Here is an 18,918-nt window from a genome sequence, read left to right as displayed (position 1 = left end):
AGACGAATCTATTAAGCCCAATTAGTCCATAATTTGATAATGTGATGCTGCAGTAAATATGTGCTAATCGTGAATTAATTAGGCTTAATAGATTCGTCTTGCGAATTAACCTCCATCTGTGCAATTAATTATGTAATTAGTCTATGTTTAATACTCTTAGGGGTTGTTTGGATACAAGGTACTAAAGTTTAGGAGGGTCACACCGGATGTTCGGACACTAATTAGAAGGACTAAACATGAGTTAATTATAAAACTAACTGCATAACTCCTATACTAATTCACGAGACAAATCTATTAAGCCTAATTAATCCATCATTAGCAAATGGTTACTGTAGCACCACATTGTCAAATCATGGACTAATTAGGCTTAATAGATTCGTCTCGCGAATTAGACTCCATCTGTGCAATTAATTTTGTAATTAGACTATATTTAATACTCCTAATTAGTATCCAAACATCCGATGTGACAGATACTAAAGTTTAGGGGGTGTGTCCAAACACCCCCTTAGTATCTAAACATTCGATTTGCATTGACAGGGACTAAACTTTAGTCCGTGGAATCAAACACCTCTTAATTTCCCTTGAGCGAGTTTGATAAAAAAATTTAGTAGATGAGTTCTTTTTTGCACTATCAAAACTTTTCTGCAAATTTTATTTTGAGCGCCGGGCAACTCGTTCGTTGTTCTCCGCCGTGTAGGTTTGGGCCCTGTGTGTGTGTGTGGTGTGTCGTTGTGCTGTGTCCCGAGAGACGCATCAGGCCACATTCATCGCGGCCATCGCCGGCCACCCCCGTTTCACCCTTGGTAAGTTTTCGGCGGCCAGCTAGCCACGGCAGCTTCCTGCTTCGGTGCTTCCGTTCCTCTCATCAGGTGCCCAGCTGTAAAAGTGAAAAAACTGCCTGCTGCGCCAGCAGCAACAGGTCAGCTCTGGTCTGCCGCTGCCATTGTTCATCTCTACTTCTCCAGTCCAGAGACTCCAGACATTCCAGAGAGCCGGGCTCCTGAGTCCTGTCCTGCCATGCCACTGCTACCTTTATTTTATCCCAGAGACGACAGAGAGTGTGAGTGGAGCTGTCACGAGATGCAGCAATGGCCAATGGACGGCTGTAAACGCAACGCGACATGTGACACTTGGTAGTGCGCCTCGTGTACGGCGACACGGCTAGCAGCGGAGTGATGGAACGCGATCCAGCGCGTCGTACAGCCACCCATCTCCATCTGGGCATCTCGCCACTGTTCCACGGCCGGCCATCCCTGTGTTGCTGTGTCCTCTGCACGACTGCACCAGAGGGCTCGCGCCTCGCGCGCCCTCGCGTTCTCCCCATTTCCATCAGCATCCAGCCAGAAAACGATGCCATCCTCCGTGCCCCAGCCGGGCCTCTCCGACTCCGACCCCGTGCTCCCTCCTTGCAGCAGCATGGGGCGCTCACGCGCCCGTCCGCTGGAGCCGAGCGCAGTACGACGAGGTACCCGCACGACCCCGATCGGCGGAGGCTGCTCCGCTGCCGGGACGCTTTTGATTTTTCGGCTCGGGCGGGGCGAGGGCGTGACCGCGTGAAGACTGGGACTGAGGAATGCTGGACGCTTTGCTGGTTTTGGAGGTGGCACTAGCCCCTGTCCCCCCTCGGCCTCTGCGGCGCTGCCGGCCCGGCAGGGGGTAGCTCTGTTGCCGAAAGCGCTGTCAGGAGGCGGGGACGGCGGTCGGCGGCATGCACCGAGCTAGCTATGGTACGACTACGGGCCCGCTTGGATCAGGGTGGATTTTCATAATAAATTCGGAGCTCCTCCGGTTAGGTTCTAGCTTAATTTCAGAATCTAGATTTTGGATTCTGTAAATTCCAAAAGCTCCTCAGGGGTTGATTTTGGAATCAGATTTTGGAATCTAGGAATCCAAACAAGTCCATCTAGATTTTGTCCAGAATACAGATTTTAAAAATCCATCCAAAATCTAGATTTTCGAATCCATAACCGGATCAAACTGGCTATGCTATATATGCATGCGGTAAGTGCTGCGCCAACTTGTCGGGGTTCGGCGGGGCTCACTCACGGCTGCACAGCTGCACTGCACGTCTGCACGCGCGCGCCATTGCTGGCTGGCTCGCTGAGCCGCTGTGCGTGCTGCAGCGTGCAGTGCTCGTGACTTGGTGAGTGGGTGGTTGAACTTGGACTTTTACCCGTCCATGATGCAATCTTTTTTCTAGCACATGCATGAGTGATACAGATACTCCACCTATACCACTTTCGAGCGCTTTTTAGTTGGTTTGTTTGTGAAAACCTGTCGCTACATTGTGTTTTTTTTTTAACCGCATACGTTTTCAATGGGAGCACATCCGGTCGTCTGACTGTCGTGTCGTGCCACCAGATAGTTTCACGGTGGTGCATGACAGCAGCAACTTGAAACGATCGTCCATGGACCGGGACACATGCAACTGTTCGGAGCTCAGGTACTGTCACGGGCCTGGTCGGCTGCCTACTGGCAACACATATATGTCAGGGAGACAGGGACATCTTGCCGTGCGTGGGCAACGCGCCCCGCCCGGGCCATCATCCCTGTGCACGGACGCAGCGGCGGCCCACCCACCGCCCGCGGGCAAGCCTCGGCGTGCGTCGCGGCTCGGCGAGCAACGGATACGGAGGTCGCTCGGCGCCTGAGGCGGAGGCCGGCGCGCGGATGGCAGGCTGCTGAACAACCCCACCCACCCCAGGCCAGCAGGCAGTGGTGTCGTCGGCCATCCCGGACCAGAGTACCAGACCAGCGCGAGGGCCGGTCACGTACGACGTCGTACGTGCTTAGCTAGCACGTACGAAGGGGCGGGTACGTGCCACCGATGCAGATTGCAGAGGGAGCAGCAGGCATGGCCGGTGGCCGCTTTCCTCCAAGTTTCCGCCATGCACCTGGCCAGTGCATGCATGCATGGGCTGCCCGGCCGGCCGTGTGGCACCCGCTCACAAAAGTCACATCACATCCTCCCTCCCTGGCCTTTCACATCACATGTGGGGGTTACTGACCGGACCGCCGGCCACCATGCCATGCATGACACCACCTCCTCCCTGGCCTTTCACCACCGTCCAACCAGATGAGCTGAGCTGCTAAGCGGGTAGGCTAGCTGAAACTTCTGTCCTCTGTTTCAGCGTCTCCTTGCTGAGCGTGAGAGCGTCCTCCTCCTCCCCCAGTGCCGGGTCTGGGGTCTCGTAGGTGCACGGCCCCAAGCCTTTAGCCTGCCACGAAAGGGGTCAGAGACCCAGAGTGGCAGCCGCATTGCATTCAGAAAGTGCAGCGAGCACGTCAGGATGGGCAGCTCTGCAATCCAAATGTCCTGCGAACAGGGAGCCCAACCAAATGGTTGTACCTTGCATGACAAAATCGGGCACTCAGATATACAACCGAGGCAAAAAAAAAAAAAACCCAACTTGGTGGCCGGCGCTTGGTGGTTGCGACTTCTTAAGGCCGTTCAAAAAGAAAACGTCGAAAAATAATGCCACAAATAGCATTTTCATAGTCACAAAAGGGGGTAGAGCGGGGACCGAAAAAAAAAGCAAAAGAAAATGCGACACTTCCACTAATTGTCAGAAATATAGGTACCAAGTACAGCCAAACTGGTACTCGTACTAGTGCTTATCTACTAATGATATAAAACTCCTTTTCACAGCACGGAAACAAAGCAAAATGGAATACTAGGACTAATTCCCTCCACTCAATACAGTCAATGGAAAAGATATATGAGCAACGGATAAACTGCTGTTGAGCTTGCTTTTATTGAGCGCACCGTCAACTAGACCCTTGGAAGCAGCTTGGCCAAGGTTAGTTGCACCACCCTTTGAAGCCCATCTGCAGAACAGGATGCCGTTAGGAACGGAACAAATATACTCTTTCCGGCGAATCCGTAAACATGATATTTTTCCTTTGGTATTCACCGAACATCGTGCGACATTGTTGGACAACGAAGAAAGCAATTTCTCAACGAAATAGAAACATAAATCATTCCTGCGTGCGAGTATTTCAATCACGTTTACACCTAAACCATTACAGTTTATTGGCCACACTTCTAAAGTGCAAAGGATACATAAGAATACTCTACACATAACATAGCAAAGAATTTAAGATTGAAAGGTAACAGTTTGTTTCATTAACTTCTAAGGATACCTTGGTTAGTGACTCATGCCACAAAAACACTACCCCTTCAACTTCTCCTGATTATCTTTCTGGTTGATCTGAACTTGAAGCACCATTAGGAGGTGGTGTGGACAAGTTGCTTGTTGACCCATTCTCCGCTGGTGGAGGATTTCCCCATTTTCTCTCAGATTCCAAAGGTTCCAATACATAAACACCACCATCTGTCAATCCTAGAGCAAACTGGCTTGCTTCCGAAGGGTGTGCCGCAACCACAACAGGATGAACACTTGAACTAATAGAAGAGAAAAGGACATTTATCAGCAATTTGTCCACACTCCACAGTACAGCACACTAATATGACTTGCTTGTTATAAAGAATATTTCAGAAAAAATAATTGTGTGGGCGCTAAAAAAATGCTACTGATACTACTTTCCAGTTTGATGTACTCAGCAATTAAAAACAAGAATTCTTAAACAATGCATAAAGAGGCAAACATGCAGACGATAGGCAATCAGCTGGCAGTTTGGGGCTTTCACCCAACCCCAACATTGTGTTTAATTTTCCTTTTACAACTCATCTTAATACACCCAATTAACTTCTTTGAAATCAGCAGCAATACAATTCTATAATCCCCTGAAGCAAATCTAGGAGCTTTGGCATGCAGTCCAGGGACCAGGGGGCATACACCCTAGGCGACCTAACTAAAACTGGCAGGCAGGAGGAGCTGTTCCCTAGGACAACAGCAGCACATGGGCACAATTCAACCCTAGCTTTTTAATCAAACAAGAATGCCAATTCAACACACAACTTTAGAAAACAGATAGACATCATTTCCCAAAAAATACAAAGAACAAATTCTGTGTTATACAGAATACCTGATACTTGGAGGAAGATATGAAGCTGGAAGAATGCGGCATTGGAGTCTCAAACTCGATGCATTAAATATACCAACAGTAGCATCCATAAAGCTTGCATAGATCAGTTGACTATCACACGAGAATGTGGCATGTGTTATTGGAGGTGAATTCTCTCGAACAGGCCACTGTAAGTAAAGAGGTAGGGAATGAGACAACTTTCATACTGAGCGGAGAGTTTACCTACATTGCAAATGTAAGCTGCAAACAAGAAAGAGGGGGGAGTTTACCTGCTTCACCGGTTCTAGCTTTGTGGTTTCATAAATGGCAATCTGAGTTTCGTGCACAACAAGAAAGTGCATTTGGTCTTGGTGGAACTGAACCCGAGTGTCTAGTATGTTGGATGGGCGACCTGATGGTATCTGCAAAAATCTGTTCTTTTGCTTCTCCCATCCATCCGTGTTCCAAACACACAACTAAAAGAGAAAATAATAAAAAATGGTGAAAATAGAATATAAGTAGCTTTCAGATCTGATCTAACTTGACAGTTAAGTAAATAACCTGTGCGTCAGCTCCAGAAGAGACCAACACATTTAGCACATTCGAAAAGGCAAGACCTGTGATTCTCTTAGAGTGACCTCTAAGCTTGCTTTTGACCTGTACGACAAACAAACAAGTCATGTTTTAACTGTGTTCTGTTCAATGGAGAAGAAACCAAAGCGAATCATGTTGGCCAAGGCTAATACCTCATCAATTCGGACATTGTAGATTTGGATGGTCGAATCATCCATTCCAATTGCAATTATATTGTTATCTTGAGGGTGAAATGCAAGAAAAGTTGCCGCCGGCGGTGGAGGCATAAATGTCGTCATAGTCTGCAGTGAAGATAATGTAAAAATTGGTTTCTACACAAAAGCTAATAATGTGAACCAGCATGAAGATTTACCAACCTTGAAAGTCATCATGTTGAATAGAGAGATTTTTCCTCCAGAAGCAGACATGACATATGAATCATTCTTTGACAAAGCAAAGCAGTGAACAGCATCTTCAGGATTATTGTCAGTCATGTCATTGGTCATAAAGATGCCACTCGGAGGTTGCCATAGTTGAGGAGACACACTCGCGGTGGCCTAAGAGTGAACAATGAATTGAACCAATTTAGTAACAAACTACTGCACAAACTGTTCAATTATGACGTGCAGTTAAGCACTGAGCATTGCTGATACATGTGTATAGGTAAAAAAGAAAACAGATTTCACCTTGCCAGATGAATTCCGATCACTGCGTGGCCATTTCCAGAGTAGATGAACAGCGCTTGCGGTTAGAGCCAAAATAGCAACACCAGAATTTGTGTAAATCAGTCTTGAAATCTGCAAATTACAGAGAAAAAATGCAAACAACCTTATGAAAAAGATCGGCACTGCAATTGCCAAGGTGAATGTAGAGATCAAGAATACAACAAGGATCACACAGATTGAAATAAAAAAAAATATAGGGTAACATACAGGCAAGAACTTAATGCATTTAGAAGTACAAAGAGCTGAAAAATAGAAAGATGGATACACGGAAATAATGTACAACCGATTAATTTCGTGCAACCGCAATAAAATAAATAACATCCAAATAAAGATGATCCAAACTCCATAAACAAGGTTGTAATAGAAATGATACAGATTCAAGAATTAACACAAAAGAAAAGAGAAGGAATAAAGTATCACCTTGCTTGCTCTCATGTTATCCGCCAGTTTAATTGATCTGCACTGAGTTGACTCAGTTATCTCCATAAGTTTCCATACCTTTGACTTGTCCAATGACTCATCAGTAATTCTAGGTTTTACGTCAACCAAACCTCTGGTATCACCATTCTGTACATTTTTTCAGAGTACGCCGAAGTTAGTTAGGATGACAGAAGTTGTTTTGTGATAGAATAATACAAGATCAGCTGAAATGGAACAGTGAATATATGCAAACCATTGCAGTTATAGCTGCTGGAGCAGGAGTTCCTGAACTGCTTGCTGCAGCTGCATTTGCCGCAGCAGTCAATGGATTTATTAGAGGCTGCATAAACAAGGATTGATTGGATTATACTTGCAGAAATTATTCTGAGGAGTGTTATGGTCACAAGGAGTTACCTTTGTTACAGTCTCAGTTGCATTACGGGAAGCGTCAAAAGAACGATTTTCCAACGTGCGCAATAACCGAAGTCCATCAGCGTTTGCTAAGATCTTGACACCATTGTCAAGAGTAGAAACAGCCAACAGAGTCCCCTCCTTGTTGAAGCGTATCCGTGGACTTGCCTGTTGAATGTGGGGACATTTTAAAAACAAGGGAAATTTCATACTTCATTCTGTGCAACCAGCCATTCACCAGAAGGAAGCACACAAGAATGAAAAAAGGAACTCACAGGTAAGCCACCATCAGCATCAATAGTGGTCAAAAGACCTGTGTTGTCCATGTCCCATATCTTAACCATGAATTCATCTCCAGCAGCCAAAAACCTGTTTCGGGTGGTATCGAATTGCACGACACCCATGGATCGCTTACGGAATCCCTGATATGTTCTCTTCACAGCTCCTTCACTTTCATTCCATTCTACTAGATGTGATTCACCCTCCTTGCTAGTGCCACAAGAAAATAGCCTACGCATAAAGGACAAAAAGTTAGTGGAATGTTGGAACCAAAATACAAACACACATATTCCTGATTAACAAAGAAAGGAAAATAGGAACCTTGAACCATCTGCGCTATATGCCATTGTAGTGCACCAGTGACCTGGTGCGTCATAGTCAACTCTAGATCCCAAATTATCATATAGCCACGCCTTGATCTTTCCATCTAAAGCAGTTGAGAAGATGAACTGAACAAAGGAAGCAAAACACAAGGTAAAAGTATTAGTTTCCTACGGTACAAACTAGGCTTAATCAGGTATCATCAATTAGTCTGATAATAACCACACGAATACCTGAATATTTTCCTTGTAATGCGGACAAACTGAATAAACAGGAGCTTCATGTCCTTCAAAGGAAAATTGCTTTGCTCCACTAGTGGCCTCCCATACCTAGTATAGCATACAATACTCAAAGAGCTTCATATCTTAGCAACATGATTAGCTAAGCCATCGCAGTAACTCACCTTAATTGTCTTATCATCTCCACAAGTAATTATACATAGCTGCTTATTTGGATGAGCAAATGCAATGTCATTTACACCACCAACATGTGCATCAATCTGAAGAAAGCAAGGATTAATCAAATTTAGGAACCATAACATCCAATCATACACAGGATAGCATATCAAAAGAAGTATCAGGCAGAAAGAACTAAGAACATGCAGTCAAACCTCCAAGTGTTGCCTAATATCATCGCCACCGTTATAGGAATAAATCTGTACAATATGCCTTGAATAAGCAACACCTATTAAAACGATATATACATTAGAAAGCTGCAGCCACAAAAAGACAGCAAGAACATTGTTTAAGTCATCTTAGCTTACCAAACAAGGTTCCATCAGGACTCCATATTATGCGATTAACTGACACAGCAGGATCCTTAACGAGCGATGCCTGTTGATGAATTACAACATTAATACGAAGGCTACTAGGCTAGTAAAGGGCACCAAGTTACTAAATCACATAATGCAACAAACAAACCTGGAGGGTCATCGAACATTTTCCAAGCTCCCAAACTTTGAAGTTTCTTAATGCTAGTCTATCTTTTGTACCAACATCCCATAATCCTATGTCACCAACATTGGTACCAACTACAGCAAACCAAGGGTAAAGATAGCACAATAAGATGACAGGGAAATAACTACACCGAACTTATCATAAGAAAGTATTAAGGTACGAAGAACTTACCAAGAAGAAGAGTTTGCTGAAGTGGATGGAAATCCATGCTCATCGGGGCTGATCCTTGGTTCAAGGTCCGTGCCACAGTTTTATGGAAATCTTCTTGTTGGTAATTATGGCTCTGCGGGTAAGTCACAGGCAACATGTTCACAGGAAGATTCACCTGCTACATTAGATCACCATAAGTGCATGAATTGGCGTAATGGGCAGTATCAAATTTCAAGAGCCAGAATCTATTAATGGAAGGATGAGATATCACAAATACCTCCTCAGCCATGCCAACTGGTCTAGATCTCTTTGAGACGTGATCAGAATCTCCTGATGGATAATCCATACTAGGATTAGCTGTTGTGGGCGTCCTAGGATGCTTCAATAAAGCGGCTACAAGATGTTAAGGCAGAAAGATGTTAGTCAACAGCCTCATGCACTGCCTTCAATTCAGACCATTCCATGATTCTTTGCAACAAAGATAACGCAAGTACCGGGATTCGTAGGAGTACCAAATCCAATAGCACCACCAGACACGGCAGGGTGTGTTACTGCTGGAGGGTTTGACATCCACCCAGCCAGCGGTGGGACCGGTGTTGGCGCAGGTTGAAAAGGCTGAAAAGGACATAAATCAGGTTCTAAACAATTGCACCAAAGCAAGTTCTAAAACATTGTACCACAAATACATATGAAGCATCACAATGTGCTCAACAGACTTACTCCATGAGCACCCAATGGAGGGAAACCTCCTGGTTTGGGTATAGATCCAAGCAACGGATTGTTTGCTGGTGATGGAGCACGTGCACCATTTGGTTGTCCACATGAGTGATCAACAAAAAGAGTCTTGATATCAGGATTAGGCCTAGGATTTTTGCAAAGCTGATGCTGCCAGTTCAAGCTGCCAAATACGAACAAAAGTAAGGTTACCCCCAAAAAAGTACAAAAACTCTCAAAAAAGATTTCTTAGTTATAGAGTTTTCTCTTTGGTGCTAATTAAAACATATATGAAAGACCGAGAGACACAGAACATGCCACTTTGAAACTAAACCCAGAATCAGGTAGCACTAAGTCTGATAATCTAAGAGACCAGCCACACTGGATCTTGTATACATGAAAAATAATAGGAAAGTAAAGTAACAGCCAACGTAACAGGAAAATAGGATGTAATTCACTATGCGAAGATTCGTGACTTCAGAAAATTAACTGAATCAAAGCAGATAAGTGCACCCTAACAACATTATCCACATTCAACTTGGCCCATAAAACTGCCCAGAAAATGAAAATATAAGAAAACAATAAGGTATGACAACAATATCCGCAAGAATTAACATGCAAACTTAATAATGTTTTCAATATAAAAAAAGTACAAATAAATCAGAAGCTAAAAGTTTATCTAAAACATGCATTGCACAGATAATTCTAAAGATTCCATGTACCAGACTGGGTTCTACATATTGGAGAACACGCCTGTCAATCCAAATACTTATTAGATGCATGGTCGGTAACCTTCCCAGCACTTCCCAGCAGAGCGAATCTCCTTCTGAAGCCCATCTACAGCCTCTTAGCTATTCCTGTCTTTTAAAGTTGGCCTCCTTGGCTTTCTTATTTTGAATGTTTTACAACAATTGTTCTACTAGATCAATATCCTAATTAAATGTTAACATATTCTCATTTCGTCACTAGAAACTATCAATCTATTATTTCACTTTTATTATGCACAAATGTATCGCCACATTAGTGGTAGCAAAGAAATGGCATTCCGCAGCATCAACGTATCTGCATCACACATTGGTTCTACCACATCCAGGCAACCAAGTCTAAAACTTTCCAGTTGCTAAGGTTATATCCTTGTTACTCGCATTAGCGCAACCTTACAAGAAAAACAAAATGCCATAATTACTAAGGAGCACATAGATGACTTTTTACAGAGGGCTACCTCTGGTTGATAAGTGTCCGCAACCTAGAATTCTTAAGGTTGGGAAACTGTAGCTTGTCGCGAAATAAGGGATTAGCTTCAATCAGCTTCTTCAGCTCAACAAGCATTATCGCTCTTGCAGACTTTGTATCACCGTACTTGGAGAGCTGCTCATTTTCCCTAACAATACAAAAGCAGAAATCACTAGTTGAGATATCCATTAACAACTAGGCATCATGACAATAATGACAGCAGATTACCTGAAGTTCTCCAAGGTCAGAAGCTGCGTGATCTCCTTAAAAAGCTCCTCATTGAAGGATGCAAAGACCTTCAAGTCCTTGACCAAGATTTCAACAGCCTTGGACCGATCATGCCTAGCAGGAAAACAGAGAAACCACGGTCAGCAAGGCACTCCACTCAAGCATCATAAAAGCTGCATAACCCTCTCCACTTACTTATCAAGAGCCTCGAGATACTTCTGCTTGCGGATCTCAAAGAATATCTTCATCGAGTAGCGGTTGTCATCGACCTTGGTGAAGCCACCAAGGTAGCGCTCCACCTCATCCCAATTGCCATTGATGACCTCATCCTCAAAGTACTTCATGTTGAAGTAGAACCCGGACTCCTGCTCGAGCCTAAACAGCAACAAGATCGCCAAACAAGTTAGAAATTGACACTAAAGCCACACTCCATTTCCTTCCAGTTCAAACCACTCACTTGTGGACAGTCTCTTTGAACTTCTCCTCATCGAGGAACTGCAGGATGAGAAAGACCAGCTCCCGGCTGAGCGACGACATCCTCCTCTCCCCTCCGCCTCACCCACGCGGAGGCGGATGCGCCCAGGATCGTATCCTATGGGGTCTCTGCACAGTACCAGGGCAGAGTTAGAGTAGAAATCACCGACTTTTCCCGTGCAAAATTAGGATCTGGTTGCTCAAGGCCGGAAAGAGATCTCCCGGAACAAATAAATCTCAAGGCGAAAAAACCCCCATCGAAGCAGGTTAGGGTTCCTTACCAGCAACCCTAGGTCCGGACGGATCGCCGCCCCACGCCAATCCAATGGTAACCGACGCGCCGTGGGCCAGGGGAGGGCGCCCGGCGGCCGTTCTTCGGTGGAAGGGGAGGCTGGCGGCGGGGTCGGCGGCGACGGAGCGGACGAGCAACAGGGGGAGAAGATGCGGTGCGATCGAGGCTTTGAGGTCTAGCGCAGCAGGTCAGGGCCTGACATGGTGAGCCCGGAAGCCCAGAACGGTTAGTATGGTCAGTATTTTCCGGGAAAATGTCCGTTTCAGTCTAGCCTAGGGCAAAAGGAAAAAAGGAAGAACGCAGCCACCCTTATCTAATCGGAAAACATAAACAAAGAGAAAAAATATTCAAATCGAAGCCTGAGCTGGGCAGGAGGATGGAACTCTCAGAAAGCTGCGACTGCCCTAGGAGTATTTTTTGGCTTCAGATCTGAATTTTGTTTAAAAAAAATAGCCAAAACCAACACGCATCCAAACCAAGCGGAAAATATGGCAATCACCTGGAAGCTTTGAGCGTGGATCGATCCGATCGATCTCGCCGCGGGAACGACCGCCGCCGGCGACGATCCTGGTTGCCGGAGACCACCAAATCACCGAGGCAGGTTGGAGACTTGCGGTTGGACAGAGAAGAAACTATTTGGACGCGGAGTGAAGGGATAACCCTCTGAATTTATAGGGCAGGACATCAGATAAGCGCAGGCGCTTATCAATCAGTTCATGTGCTTATCGTTCGTGGTAAGTACCCGTGCATGCGATCGCTGATAAGACAAGTTGGAGATGGTGGTGGGGCCCACTGGGCCACGTCCATTCACGCAAACGGGAATCCGGGCTGGCTGTTGATGGATTTGCTTTTTAATGAAGATCTTTTCGACCTCGAACAAAATGATTTCTTTCGAAAAAGACCCCAGAGACGTTTCGATATCGTAAAAGGAAGAAAAAAGGTGCACATATAGTACGAATGAAATAAAAAAAAGGTGTCCCGTAATGTGAAAGAAGCACATCTAACACGGCTCTAACTATGCGTTTGATTCAATGTAATGTCCTAAGGATAGACATGCAAGAGATATATTTTAGTTTTGCCGCGTCATGAACACAATTAAATCGTTCCAAGTGACGTATCTACATTAGTAGAGATTTAGACTGACGTGGAGGTGAGAGATCGTGAAAAAAAATGCTAGCACGTGCGAGCATTAGCCTCACGCGCATGTGCAGCCCCATATCACTTATGGAGTCTATTATCTCCACAACACATGCTTTTAGGCTCCAGCAACATCAGACTCTTCACACTTCTTTGACTTTTAATTGTTCTCCGGCATCCATGTTAGTTAGCAGTGTCAATTGCCCATTAGTGACGTTCGTTCCAAGTGGGGTATCTACGTTAGTAGAGATTTTGATTGACGTGGAGGTGATAGAACACGAAAAAACAAAACGCTAGCACATGCGAGTGTTAGCCTCATGTGCACGTGCAGCCCGATATCACTTATGGAGCCCACTATCTCTACCGCACACGCTTTTAGGCTTCGACAACATCAAGCCCTTCACGCTTCTTTGACTTTACTTGTTCTCTAGCATCCACGTTAGCTAGCGGTGTCGATTCGAACACTCTTATGCTTTGTACTTCCTCTGTTGGAAAAATATAGCACATTTGGAGTATGTTGTTTATAGCGATCTTGATCCAAATTATAAAATATGGATGCAACTTAATTGATGCTTCGATTACTCAGCACCAAAATGTACATGCAACTTAATTGATGTTATACAAGATGCGATTTAATTGATTCTCTACTTCAGTTCCTCCGCGCCTATCGATCTTCAATATGTGTACTTATATCTACTCCATTCATTCTCTTTTGATAAGGATATTTGTAAAAATCAGATTTTTCACTTAGTATTATTTGTCTTCGATGTGGGCCACGGCAATAAATTGCATAGATAACAAGAAGTCATTGAGGCAAACATTGGAGAACTAATGAGAAAAGCTTGTTTGCGTTAATTAGATGATATAAGCAGGGTTGTCATCATACCAAGGTGAAATATCTCTATAGAAAAAGAACGGGGGGAGTATTTTAATTAGGAGGGTGTTGCTTATCACAAGATAGATACTTCAATTGATTTAGTAGGCGTTATGATAATTTCCTTCTAAGCATTTGTTTTTTGTTTTTTTTATTTGCTAGTACTTGAACGACCAAAGGTAAGTTTTAAAAAACGGAAGGTGCATTTGGATATTCTTTTTCTGAAATGACTTTACATGATTTAAACCCATGACGCACGTGAGTCTTAGCAAGGACTACAGTTAGCCGATCATTCCAGCAGACGTCGTCAGAGAGTGATCTTGTAACCTCTCGCTCTAGCCTCAGTGCTGGGACTGGGAACCTAACCATCACTGTAGTTGAATCCTGTTGTCTGTCTTTGTTGGATGCCAGGCTCATACTCTCCCGTAAAAGTGAAACGGTTGTCAAATCCGGTTCACATGACAAATCCAACCGTGCTCAGGATTCAGGAATGAGGAAGTGACAAGAAGCATAAAAGCATCGAAGAAAATCTTAACAAAATCTTCAGACTACCTGCAACAATTGATGTCCTATCTCTGCATAGATTTTGCAAGAAAAGAAAACCATTTATAGGCTGCTCGTCATACGATACACAAAGGAGTATTATCTTTCCCAAATTGGGGGAAAAATACTCTCTTTATTGCTCAAACGACTGCATATCGTACATCCTCTCGCCAAAAAGGAAAAGGGTAGATGTCATGCTGTTATACTACACAACACAAAACATTAATGTGTTTCTATCTTGATATTCGTTTTATGATCTCTAGGGTACAATAATCGAGGTGTGTATGCTGGTCCAAAACTGCAAGCTGCTTAGGAAAGCCCAGATTTATGACTGACAATGAAAGAAAACTAGTGAGCAAAAATTCAAACAGGGGACTTCTGTTCCAATAGACATTATGATAGGTTTGGCGCCAATTCAGATGCACTGCTGGCCGAGCCGATGGGTTCTTGTAGGGCAAGGTTCAGCGGAAACATCTCGCACTGAGCAATATGCGCCATGAGCTGGTCCATGAGGACCAACGCAGCCATGGATTCCACCATAGGAACAGCTGCAGAAGGAATGAAAAGAATTAGAATTAGTTACAGGGACCAAAAGTGATAGATGGTAGGAAATTTTAGGTGCAGGTGTGGAGCCATTACCTCGAGGGACAACACATGGGTCATGGCGGCCCCTTGCCAAAAGTTCAATATCTTCATGCTCCCTTGACACAGTATTTTGTTTCTTCTGGAAAAGTGAAATCAACATCTCAGAAAAATGGCTACAACTTTTCAAAATTAGCAAGCCTGAACTGTAGCTAGGATGATTTAAAAGATAACATACCATACTGTGTTATACAATACCAAAGAAATTACACGCATTGAACCAGATAGACATTCTAATATACTTGGTAGTTGCAAAAAAGAGTGATTAATGACAAATTAGCAGTTCTAATTGTATTCACAGGATAACAGTGCTTATCATTCAAAAGCATTACATGGCAATGATGCTACAGATATCATTTTAAGGAAGCAAAGAAAGATAGTTTGGAACAGGGATGCACACTAACCCCAATAGTTGCTGTTGGCTTAAAAGCCACTTTGAAGTAAATAATTTCACCATTTGATATCCCTCCCTGCATGCACACACAAATTGCAAATACAGAGTCAACAATTTCATACTAAATAGGACTATATATCACCAGAAAACATTGTAACAGGGAAGCAAAAGGATTGTAGGATGAAAACCTGTACACCGCCTGAGCGATTAGTTCGTGTTCTCACATTTCCAGCCTCATCCATATAGAACTCATCATTATGCTCGCTTCCGGTAAAGTCAGTACCTGGGCACAAGTTATTAGTCCTTGGTCAAGTTGTAAAGTAGGCTGCATGCCCCATCACATATTTGCGACCAACTAATCCTGTGCGAAATAAAATGATTCCTTACCAGCAAACCCACTGCCGATCTCAAACCCCTTGCTTGCTGGGAGAGAAAGCATAGCTTTTGCCAGTTCAGCTTCAAGTTTGTCAAAAACAGGAGAGCCAAGACCCTACAAATTGTTGTTACCCCAATCAGACCAGTTATCAGAATTCAAATAAGATTTTAAGTGATGATCAACCTTAAAACATATGATGTAATCAAAACTAAAGGAAACAAATTAACATAACTGCAGAGCCTCAATACTTACACGTGGAACATTTCTTGCAATGCATGTGACAACCCCACCAATTGAATCCCCTCTAACTCGTACTTTGTCGATGGCAGCAATCATCTTCTCTGCATATTCTGGATCAGGACATCTAACGATGTTGCTCTCTATCTGAAAAATTACAAGAATAAGATAAATTCAGCAAATGCCTGCTCAGACTATCCCTGTAATGCTGGAGTGGGAGCAAGTGAAAGCAAGAGACCTGTTCCATGGTTACAGTTTCATAATCAACTGCATCTTCTGGAAGTACAACCTGATGCACTTTGGAAACAAATGCCAATATCTGCCAGTAGATGGGGTTCTTCCATTAGGATTATGTATAAGGGGAGAGTGAGGGAATGCCTTTTTGCAGTGGAAATGAAAATGCAAAAGAGCAGTCTATTACTCTAGTAGAATACTTGCATAGATCAAACTACAAAATCAACATGATTATTGGATTTAGATCAAGCAAGAATCAGGATCCAATTCAAAGTAATCTGAGGAACACTGTATAACCAGGATCTAACAATGTTGCTCTCACAGCTCACAGCTATTACAAAAAAAGAAGGTACTTGTACATAGGTATCTCCAAAACGGGTTTCTAATTCTTTTTTTCTTGCATTTTCTATGGGGAAGCAAAGCAACCAGGCCAACTACGATGGTTGATCACAAGCATGTAATAGTTCAAGAAAAAAATGGCAAGTAGGCCCACACCTCTACTCCAGATTTGAGCTTAAGAACTTTCTTTGCAAGAGCTCCAGCAGCCACCCTGCCAATGGTTTCTCTGGCTGATGATCTTCCACCTCCCTACCATTCAGCAAGCACAAATATTTTTAATTCAAATAGTAAGTAAGAAAAAACAGCAGATCCTCCAAGTTATAGCAGAAAATGTGCAGCAACTAGCTGTAAAATGTGATAATTTCTACTTATACATATACGACAAAAGATACCTGCACAGCTCTAACACCATACTTGAAGTCATAGGTTGCGTCTGCATGGGAAGGTCTGTATGCCTTAGCCATTTCACTGTAATCCTGTATAAGCAAATATGTTTATGAATTCTTGCCCTTGTAAATGTTCAGCTTCCATAGGTTTCATTCGTTGCAAAATATTTATTGGAAAAGTAGATACGTACTCCGCCTCTTTGATCTGTGTTTGGGACAAAAACGTGGATTGGTGTACCGGTGGTCAACCCTGCATAAAACCCAACAGAATTGTCATGCCGCTGAGAAAAAGCTAGTACATTCTTATTTCCAAATAGTATGTCCTATATTCTGGTAGGTAACACACCTTCATGTGTCCCTGATAGAATTTTGCATGTATCAGTCTCCTTTCTCGGGGTAGTTATTCTACTCTGACCAGGACGTCTGTACAAATCAACCTTTGGTGTCAATGAACATTATTTAAACAATTTAACAATGTATATCAAGGGAAATCAATCATTTGGTATTCATGAACACAGCAGAGATAATGTAGCAACGTCCATCAAGGGTATGCTGCTACCCCAATATGAGTTTCATGATATGCTGCTCCATATGCAGCTAACATGTTAGTGAGACATGGAGTTGCTTGTATATCCAAAAAGTACCACTTGACAACCATATTAAGCTAGAATCTCGCAAACTCCTAACTCCAGTAGTAACAACTTGAAATTAATGAAATGTGGGAGAAACACACCTTCTGTCGAGCTCTACTTGCATGTCTGCCTCAGTGAGAGGAATTCTGGGTGGGCAACCACTGATAACACAACCAACACCCCCTCCATGAGACTCACCATAGGTTGCAACCTGGAAGTGGTTCCCAAAGACATTTCCTGACGCCTTCACCTCTGTTCTCCAATTTCAGAAGCACAGAGTATTAAGAGTCAGCTCCTTTTTCCATTACTATTGTTCTAAAAAAATGGCAGTCGTGTACTAGCAGATTAATTGGCGAGTCGATTTCGAGCATCACTTGCAGCATACAAATCAACGATGGACATGCCAAAAACTAGCAACTTTTGGTACCAGTTGTGACACCCCTAGATCTAAAACAGTCACGGATGAATCGAATACCGAACAACGCAAGCTAGCACTGAAATTGGGAACCCTTGTGTTCATTGGATTCATTCCTACAGAAATTACAACAGAAACGTATCCACGTCATCCAATAGGCGATGATCCCTTCTACAGGGCGTTAAGGATTATCAGAACCCCTCTAGGCACCCACGATGACATCACATCATGTAATCCACAGCAGCCGATGGGGCAACCCCCAGCTCTCGTCCCGGGGGTCCTCGGCAATGTCCAACCCAATTGCAACACAAACGCGCCACACACTTATCCGCTCAACGCCGCTTATGAAATGAAAATGAACTCCGATAATAACACGAGTGAAGGGGGAGCATCCGTGCGGACCTAGGCGAGCGGCGCGGCGGCGGCGGCCGACGGAGAAGCGGAGGGAGGCGGCGGGCGCGGATTCCGGGAGCGCGCCCAGCCCGCGGGGGAGGAGCCGCGCGGACGCCCTGGCGGCCACCGGCGGCTGCGACACGGGCGCGGCCATCGGAGGGTGGGTTGGTCTGGTTGGTGAGGACGGAGAGAAGTGTGGAGGGGGAAGGTAAAGCGGACAGCGGTTTATACACGGCGCGGAGCCGCCACCTACCCCGTCGGGGCCTCCGGTCCAGCCGCCCGGGTTCATTCTGTGGCGTGCTGCAGCAGCAGGCGGCAGCACAGCACCTACTACGGGTCATGGGATCCGGTCCGGCCCGCCCGGGTTGGTGCGGTGCCCTGGCCAGTGGCCACGGCAGGTGGCGAACAAACGGCTGAACCCGCCAGGCATTGCGATTTGACTTGGATGCTGACCTTCACGGGATCCGATCTGGTAACAGCACTAACCAAGAATGCCATGGCTTGCAAAGACCTAGGGTAGAAAACAAGGACCAGCCTGGGAGAAAAAAATCATCCTTCACAGTCTGACTCTA

At 44.4% G+C, this 18,918-nt stretch overlaps 2 protein-coding genes across 7 annotated transcripts; both read right to left on the bottom strand.

Moving 5' to 3' along the window:
- Window positions 1-3,527: 3,527 nt before the first annotated feature.
- Window positions 3,528-12,385, bottom strand: LOC101786587 (protein TPR3). Of its 6 annotated transcripts, none has more exons than XM_004984915.3 (28): window positions 12,244-12,385; window positions 11,734-11,939; window positions 11,436-11,581; window positions 11,174-11,353; window positions 10,979-11,092; window positions 10,740-10,898; window positions 9,524-9,701; window positions 9,298-9,418; window positions 9,081-9,196; window positions 8,825-8,981; window positions 8,618-8,727; window positions 8,461-8,530; window positions 8,308-8,381; window positions 8,101-8,196; window positions 7,931-8,026; window positions 7,698-7,825; window positions 7,373-7,607; window positions 7,101-7,265; window positions 6,940-7,026; window positions 6,687-6,833; window positions 6,228-6,338; window positions 5,919-6,098; window positions 5,715-5,843; window positions 5,530-5,625; window positions 5,259-5,444; window positions 4,990-5,156; window positions 4,144-4,405; window positions 3,528-3,828 (listed from the first exon to the last, which is right to left on the bottom strand). In XM_004984915.3, the coding sequence occupies exons 3-27, from the start codon at window positions 11,513-11,515 to the stop codon at window positions 4,195-4,197; spliced, it is 3,393 nt and encodes a 1,130-aa protein (XP_004984972.1). In that variant the 5' UTR covers window positions 11,516-11,581; window positions 11,734-11,939; window positions 12,244-12,385; the 3' UTR covers window positions 3,528-3,828; window positions 4,144-4,194. The 6 variants fall into 6 exon arrangements, with proteins under 6 accessions (XP_004984972.1, XP_004984974.1, XP_004984975.1 ...); XM_004984917.3 differs by having other exon boundaries at window positions 8,825-8,978; XM_004984918.3 differs by having other exon boundaries at window positions 9,316-9,418.
- A 1,998-nt stretch (window positions 12,386-14,383) lies between these two features.
- Window positions 14,384-18,550, bottom strand: LOC101786190 (chorismate synthase 2, chloroplastic). The gene is made up of 13 exons (XM_004984914.4): window positions 18,356-18,550; window positions 17,640-17,790; window positions 17,253-17,329; window positions 17,098-17,156; window positions 16,913-16,996; window positions 16,677-16,769; window positions 16,186-16,266; window positions 15,963-16,094; window positions 15,722-15,824; window positions 15,523-15,617; window positions 15,345-15,410; window positions 14,938-15,022; window positions 14,384-14,846 (listed from the first exon to the last, which is right to left on the bottom strand). Exons 1-13 carry the CDS (start codon window positions 18,498-18,500, stop codon window positions 14,692-14,694), a joined length of 1,326 nt encoding a protein of 441 aa, XP_004984971.1. The 5' UTR covers window positions 18,501-18,550; the 3' UTR covers window positions 14,384-14,691.
- Between the last annotated feature and the right edge of the window lie 368 nt (window positions 18,551-18,918).

This window comes from Setaria italica, chromosome IX (genome assembly GCF_000263155.2).
Source record: "Setaria italica strain Yugu1 chromosome IX, Setaria_italica_v2.0, whole genome shotgun sequence".
NCBI lineage: Eukaryota > Viridiplantae > Streptophyta > Magnoliopsida > Poales > Poaceae > Setaria > Setaria italica.
The sequence above is the reverse complement of the archived record's forward strand: the minus strand, read 5'-3'. Positions and strand labels throughout refer to the sequence as shown.

What these genes read in the sequence shown, in the direction of transcription:
- LOC101786587 (XM_004984915.3), bottom strand. Translation starts at nt 11,515, where the DNA reads ATGTCGTCGCTCAGCCGGGAGCTGGTCTTTCTCATCCTGCAGTTCCTC. An exon ending in CAGCAGCTATAACTGCAATG is followed by an intron (nt 6,834 to 6,939) that starts GTTTGCATATAT and finishes AAAAATGTACAG; the next exon opens with AATGGTGATACCAGAGGTTT. An exon ending in TATCTTCCTCCAAGTATCAG is followed by an intron (nt 4,406 to 4,989) that starts GTATTCTGTATA and finishes CTCTTCTATTAG; the next exon opens with TTCAAGTGTTCATCCTGTTG.
- LOC101786190 (XM_004984914.4), bottom strand. Translation starts at nt 18,500, where the DNA reads ATGGCCGCGCCCGTGTCGCAGCCGCCGGTGGCCGCCAGGGCGTCCGCG. An exon ending in CAAGTAGAGCTCGACAGAAG is followed by an intron (nt 17,330 to 17,639) that starts GTGTGTTTCTCC and finishes TGATTTGTACAG; the next exon opens with ACGTCCTGGTCAGAGTAGAA. An exon ending in AAACTGTAACCATGGAACAG is followed by an intron (nt 16,095 to 16,185) that starts GTCTCTTGCTTT and finishes GTAATTTTTCAG; the next exon opens with ATAGAGAGCAACATCGTTAG.